This window comes from Macrobrachium rosenbergii, chromosome 41 (assembly GCF_040412425.1).
Source record: "Macrobrachium rosenbergii isolate ZJJX-2024 chromosome 41, ASM4041242v1, whole genome shotgun sequence".
Lineage (NCBI taxonomy): Eukaryota > Metazoa > Arthropoda > Malacostraca > Decapoda > Palaemonidae > Macrobrachium > Macrobrachium rosenbergii.
The window spans coordinates 79,123,306-79,130,805 of record NC_089781.1 but is presented as its reverse complement, the minus strand read 5'-3'; the positions used below and the strand labels follow the sequence as shown (position 1 = coordinate 79,130,805).

General features: G+C 35.3%; 1 protein-coding gene across 1 annotated transcript in view; it reads left to right on the top strand.

The window, feature by feature from the left end:
• The window catches only part of LOC136826911 (fibrinogen C domain-containing protein 1-A-like), an 8,535-nt gene that overhangs the window by 324 nt on the left and 711 nt on the right, over positions 1-7,500 (top strand). Inside the window, exons 1-4 of the mRNA XM_067084447.1 lie at positions 1-806; positions 1,443-1,607; positions 2,171-2,276; positions 3,820-3,941. The exon at positions 1-806 is cut by the window's left edge and continues 324 nt beyond it. Of these exons, the coding sequence (XP_066940548.1) occupies positions 1-806; positions 1,443-1,607; positions 2,171-2,276; positions 3,820-3,941 (1,199 nt within the window). The remainder of the gene's footprint in view (positions 807-1,442; positions 1,608-2,170; positions 2,277-3,819; positions 3,942-7,500) is intronic.

Sequence of the window (7,500 nt, the reverse complement as noted above, 5' to 3'; positions counted from 1 at the left end):
TATTTTGCCCTGCGTGAGTGAAACCTTGAGTGAAACCTTCGACGACGGCGATGAAAATGTCGCGGCGTCGAACCTCCCTTTCCGACATGAACTGGAAGACGTGGCCAGAGGTTTCCGGGAGAAGCTACGCGAGGAGCTGTCCAACCTGGAAATGGAAATGTACGAGGAGTTCCTGAAGCTCCTGCAGGATATCGACAAAGCGCAGGGGAACCTCACGGAAAAGCTGACGGAGGAGCTCTCGCGGAAGGTCGTTGACGTGATGAGCAAGTTCGAGAAAGTGATGGCTTACTCGACCGAAAGAACCGAGGTTCTCAACGACAAAATGAAAGAGCTGTTCTCTACTCTTGCGGAATGGGCAGAACACGGTCGCCCCTCCAACGCGCATCGTGACCGTCAAAAAACGTCCGTAAAACGCAGACGAAAAGTCCGACGGGACAACGCCGACAGGTCGAAGCGCCACACGGGTCTCTTGGCGCCCGAGGACGAATTACTTCTGCGGGATGTCTCGGCGGTCAAGAAATTGCTAGAATTAGATCCGGAGGACTTCCCCATCATGGAGGGTATGGATGACATGGACGCCTTCCTCGATCGATCGATTGACTTCGACGGGGACCTAGAGATCGACGATTCGGACTTTGTTTTACGAGAGTTCGTCCCGGGCACCAAGAGCAAGTTCATTTTGAAGAGCGAACCGTCACAAGAGCAGCAACGAAATGCTCCCTCAAAGAGCGTCCTTCCGAGAAACTGCTATGACCTACTGAAGGAAGGAAACACGCAAAATGGCGTTTACTTCATCTACCCATCAGGTAGGATGCTTTGGAAAATAATTCGGTCTAATGTCGGTATCAGGATTTTGATGATATGTAGATAGACTATTATTTTTTAAATGAACATAAAGGCGATGCAATTATGATTATATTATGGCTTCAAGTGTCTAACATGCACACATACACAAACATACACATGCATATTCATATATTTATATGTATATATAATGTATATTATATATACACACATATATATGTATATATTGTGTATATATTGATGAATTTCAGAACAAAGAACATCCAAAGCATATTTTTAACTTCTTATTTTTGACGTTTCGGTTCAAATCTGGTGCCATTTTCGCAAAAATCAGCTGAAATGAACAAAAGACATGGATATGGTAAAAGTATATACAACATTACAATTACAAATACAATAAAGGCTGTGTGTATATTATATATATACATACATATACATACAGTATATATATACATATATATATGTGTATATATATATGCGTGTGTGTGTGTGTGTTTGTGCACGCGCGCGCGTATGTGTACATACATCTATGTGGTTTTGCAGGCACGTGCATGCTCATTAAGCACACGTTTTGAGCACTGTTCCCAAGAATATGCAACAAAATCTTCGCCACTCTATCAAACACAATCTGTCGTCAGGTAACGGTGCAGCCACAGAGGTATGGTGCAACCAGGAGTCCGACGGGGGTGGCTGGACGACGATAGTGAACCGCCGGGATGGTTCAAACCCTCCAGTGAATTTTAATGTAACTTCTGATCTTTACGACAACGGATTTGGCCATCCATCGTCTAATCATTGGATAGGTGAGGTCATTGTTTTATTTTTATTTATATATTGATTTATTTATTATCAGTCAAGTTCTCGAGGCCAGTTAATAACATTTCTAGTACCTCATAGGGTTTCCATAATGTATTTGTTATTCCATAATGTATTTGTTATTAACTGTTATTGAAGTTGAAGAAGTTAGACACCCAAATGGTTAAAGACAAAGTTGAACAAAAAATCAAAAGCAATATATCAAAATTGGATTAATGAACCAACATGATGTGGTCACTGGTGTAATTTTTAATTAAATTATACAGCCCTCTCCTTGATGAATAATTTTTTTTTTTATTTAAGATGGTGATGATATTGTGTTCAAACAACACTTTCTCACCGATGACTTGTTAATTACATGAATACATCCTCCTACTTTTGGTGATGCTTATTTTCTTTTATTCAAGGAGGTGATGAATTTGTGTTCAAATAATATTTTCTCATAAATGACTTGTTAATGTATGATGATGCATATTTTTTTTTTTATTCAAGAAAGTGATGAATGTGTGTTCAAATAATATTTTCTCATGTTAACTTCAATTATCGTCAGGTCTTGAAGTGATGCACATGCTTACACAAGGGAGGTCTTACAAGCTGAGAGTGATTCTTCAGGATGGCAATGGTAATAGCACCTTCGCTTCTTATGGAATTTTCAGGTGAGCATTGTTGATTGTAGTTAAGAATCTTGCAGCCACTAATGTGCTATGATATGGAGAGTATATATATATATATATATATATATATATATATATATATATATATATATATATATATATATATATGTATATATATATTTATATATATGTATATATATATATATTATATATGTATATAAAATATATGTTTATATATAAATACATATAAATAAATAAATATATATATATATATATATATATATATATATATATATATATATATATATATATATATATATATTATATATATATATATATATATGTGTGTGTGTGTGTATATATATATATATTATATGTATATGAAATATATGATTATATGTATATACATATATATATATATATATATATATATATATATATATATATATATATATATATATATATGTATAAACTTGAGAAACTGGAATGAGCTAGGAAAACGGGAAAGATGATGAACAGATATACACAAAAAATGTCTGTCTGAGAGAGTTGTACTTACACGTATGTCATAGAGGTTCGACCAGGAATTCGATGAGATAACCATTTTCCACATTTCATTCTAACTTTTCATGAGTCTTATTTAAATCTTCTGGGAATTTCTACAAAGATAAAATTTATGTTTATATATATAAATATTCTGTATATATATATATATATATATATATATATATATATATATATATATATATATATATATATATATATATAAAGAAAATTTACAAAATAAGACAGACTGAATTAAAATTCACGATTGATAAAGACAAGTAAGAACAATAAAATGTGCATAAAACTTACAAAAGATTCATCATGACAAAAAGTACACAGAATACGGATCACAGAATTCTGGAATAATCTTTAACAATTACTCTGTATACACAGAAGCACTATTCACTAGCGACAACGAACTATCCTACTGATACAAAGTACAGAGGAGAACTGTGTACAACAACAAAGGAAGGTCAAAGAAAAAAAAAACATCGAGATAAAAACAACTGGGTAGAGGACTGTGTATTTAATTCTGTAACTAGCAGTTTAATTTTGAGTGTTTTGCAGCATAAGTAAATCACTCTGTTATTTTGGGCAGTAATGATAGTACAGTTTTGTTTTTATATTCAGTTTTACATATTTTGGCATGATTGCGTATATTGGTGTGCAATTCGTATTTTGAGCAGACGTCTACTGGCCCAGTTCATAAGTCACCTGAGTTACATGCAGGTGCACTTATATTTATAATTCTTTCACACACACACACATGCACACTTTTGACACACAAAACACACACAAATATATATATATATATATATATATATATATATATATATATATATATATATATATATATATGTGTGTGTGTGTGTGTGTGTGTGTGTGTGTGTGTGTGTGTGTGTTTGGGTGTGTTTGCGTGTGTGTGTATTTATTTTGCGAAGAGAAGCAAAATCCGAATGAAAGTTTAGAATCTGAAAAATCTTCACTCATTTCATTCGAAGTATCCTTATTTATTTATGTATATATTTATTCATTACAGAGTTGGCAGCAAGGTCGAAAACTATAATTTAGAGGTCGAGGATTACGATACCAACAGTACTGCTGACGATGCTTTTTCCATTCACTCTGGAAAACCCTTTGTTTATCCCATTCCAGACTCCGGTAAGTTACTCAGGGACATCATTGATTACATAGTAATTCAATTATTTTATTTCTTTATTTTTTATTCAAGACCCGAACCACTGAACCAGCCCACCTTTTAAACGCTCATTACTTGGTTATTGAAATGCTTCGGATAAGCGATAGTTCCTCCTTGGACGGATTGGTATCGTTCTCGGCTAGCACTCTGATGGGCCCGCGTTCGATTCTCCGACCGGCCAATGAAGAATTAGAGAAATTTATTTCTGGTGATAGAAATTCATTTCTCGTTATAATGTGGTTCGGATTCCACAATAAGCTGTAGGTCCCGTTGCTAGGTAACCAACTGGTTCTTAGCCAAGTAAAATAAGTCTAATCCTTCGGGCCAGCCCTAGGAGAGCTGTTAATCAGCTCAGTGGTCTGGTTAAACTAAGGTATACTTAACTTTTCAGATAGGTGAATCTCCTCCGCTCAGAACTGAAGAAAATGTCACACTGATCCGTGAAACTGAAAGTACTATTCCAACAACATGAAGAGTTCACGTGGTTTCATTTAAGAATTATACCAATGAGCAGTGAACAGTGATAGGTAGACAAATGATGCCCGCCGGAAGGACAAAAAGAGGACCAAAAAGGGAAATCCCAAATATAAAAAGTATTCTGCACAGCGTATAATCAAGGCCACCGAAAATAGATCTATCTTTCGGTGGTCTCGTTATAATGCTGTATGAGCCGCGTCCCATGGAGCTTTAACCACGGCATGGTGGTGGCCCATCCTATATCGTTGCCAGAAGCACGATTATGGCTAACTTTAACCTTAAATAAAATAAAAACTACTGAGGCTAGAGGGCTGCAATTTGGTATTTTGATAATTGGAGGGTGGAATGATCAACCTACCAATTTGCAGCCCTCTAGCCTTAATAGTTTTTTTAAGATCTGATGGCGGACAGAAACAGTGCGGATAGAAAAAGTGCGGACGGGCAGTCAAAGCCGGCACAATAGTTTTCTTTTCTTTTACAGAAAACTAACAAGGTCATAATGATGATGATGATGAACAAGTCTCCCATTCATTACAGTGAAACTGTTATTTCTTGAACATTTTTGCAAAACATGATGATTCCATTATCTTTTGAAGTTCTAACATCTTAATGATGCTTTTGGATATTTTTTCTTAATTATATGTTTCCAGAATTCACTAGAGTATCAGGCCAAACGTTTATGATAATAATCGTTAATGACAGGTGATACTGCTGTAAGGGAGTTGTTTGTCTTTAATGATATTTCTAGCGCACTGCCTGTAAAGAAGGCCACCGCTCATAGAAATATTTGTACTTGTGGAAGAAAAGTAACATTGGTCAGTATGGCTCCCAAAGATATTTATTTTTGTTCTTCACCTATAAATACATGTATTTGTGCCGCCTTTACTTCAACAATGATGATGAGAGTTTCTTTTCAAATTTGATTTCAGTTTGTTTCCCATCCCATTTACGAATCAAAACCTAACTTTTGGTTTCATGTAGCCATTTTGTTTTATCTACAGTTCACAAACCCCATCATTTATTTGCCTTTTTCTCATTAGTGGCTCGGGTTCATGAAGACTTCAAACAACGATCTGAACGGAAGTATTCCATTCCTCCATTGCCCTTCCATTTACAAAATATGCGGCTCAGTTCCCTACAATCGAAGCTTAAAGCTAAATAACTTTCTACTTTCCCTTTCATTTTCTGTTAGAGAAGTTGCAGATGGCCGAAACCCAGAAGAATGAATGTCTCTCCAGGCATATTTTGTCAAGACGCTTATCGCCAACAACATTCAGAGATTTTGTACATACAAGTCATGGAAATGTCTGTGAAAGAATCCGCTGCCTTTTTATCTGAAAGAACCCGTTTACACGAGAGATACTCCCTAGAGTAATCGTTTATTATATATAGTACACGGACGATGTGACATGGGGTAACTTACGTATATAAATCTTGAATATACTGTATATATGTATATATAGTATTTAGGCCAAAGGCCAAGCACTGGAACCAATGAGGTCATTCAGCGCTGAAACGGAAATTGACAGTAAAAGTTTGAAAGGTGTAACAGTAGGAAAAACCTCGCAGTTGCAGTATGAATCAATTGTTAGGAGAGGGTGGAAAGTAAGATGGAAGAAAGAGAATATGAAAGGAAGTACAGTAAAAGGAACGAAAGGGGTTGCAGCTAGGGGCCGAAGGAAGGCTGCAAAGAACCTTAAGTGATACTTACAGTGCACCACATGAGGTGCATTGATGGCACTATCCCCCTACGGGGAATTGAAAGGAAAATTGAGGAGAAAATAAAGAAGGTACATTAATCTTAGTAATGGCATATTTTTTTTTTATTATTAATCTCAGTAATGGCATATTTTACGGTAAGGGGCTCGGGTTTGAGATGAAATGGAGAGAATTTGATAGGAGGTTAGACATTACAGGGATAGACTAATAAGAATAATAGCAATTTTGTTTTTACGTTTAGCGCGTGAGACGGGCAAAAGTTCAAATCTAGCTCTCACAGGACATGACGATTATCAAAACAGAACTGCAGTCCAACAGGACATATTTCTCTAAGTATGGCCCCGTTATTATTCTCATTATATTGTCTCTAACCTCTAATAATACACTGAGGATTGAAATGAAATAAGGATTTCCATGATAATTCCTGTTCTCTAGAATTTATAGTACATACAAAGAGCTATTGAGAGCCTCCTCAGCTCTCGTTATCTGAACAACAAAATTATTATGGTTTTAGTTTTCTGTAAAAGAAAACTATTGTGCCGGCTTTGTCTGTCCGTCCGCACTTTTTTCTGTCCTCACTTTTTCTGCCCGCCTTCAGATCTTAAAAAAAGCCTCAGTAGTTTTTATTTTATTTAAGGTTAAAGTTAGCCATAATCGTGCTTCTGGCAACGATATAGGATAGGCCACCTCTAGACCGTGGTTAAAGTTCATGGGCCGCGGCTCATACAGCATTTTCCGGAGACCACCGAAAGACAGAGCTATTTTCGGTGGCCTTGATTATACGCTGTAGCGGCTGTACAGAAAACTCGACTGCGCCGAGAAAAGTTCGGCGTAATGTTTACTTGTTTCTGCATTATCATTTTGCATTCATATGGAACAAACCTTAAAGAACAGAAGTTCCCCAAATAAACACACACAAAGTTCAACAACAGTTTAAATGTTAATCACTCAAATGTTTAACAGTTCTTCAACTTGCTTGGTTATATGCACATAGCAAAAGGAGATAATTATTGATGAAAATGCTGTATATTAAAAAAATGACTAACTAAAACTTAAGAAGAATCATAAGTCAACATGAGTAGTTAGTTTAGAATGGAACAATACATCAAAATATTTTGGAAATGTAAAATATAATATATATATATATATATATATATATATATATATATATATATATATATATATATATATACTCAAAGTAACGATATTCATTAAGGATTAATGGATATCCTTAAATAATTGTCTTATTTCTATAGGACTATCAAAATAGGTTTCAATGAAAAGTTCTCCACATGTGACCCTAGACAATTTCGTAATGCTAAAACG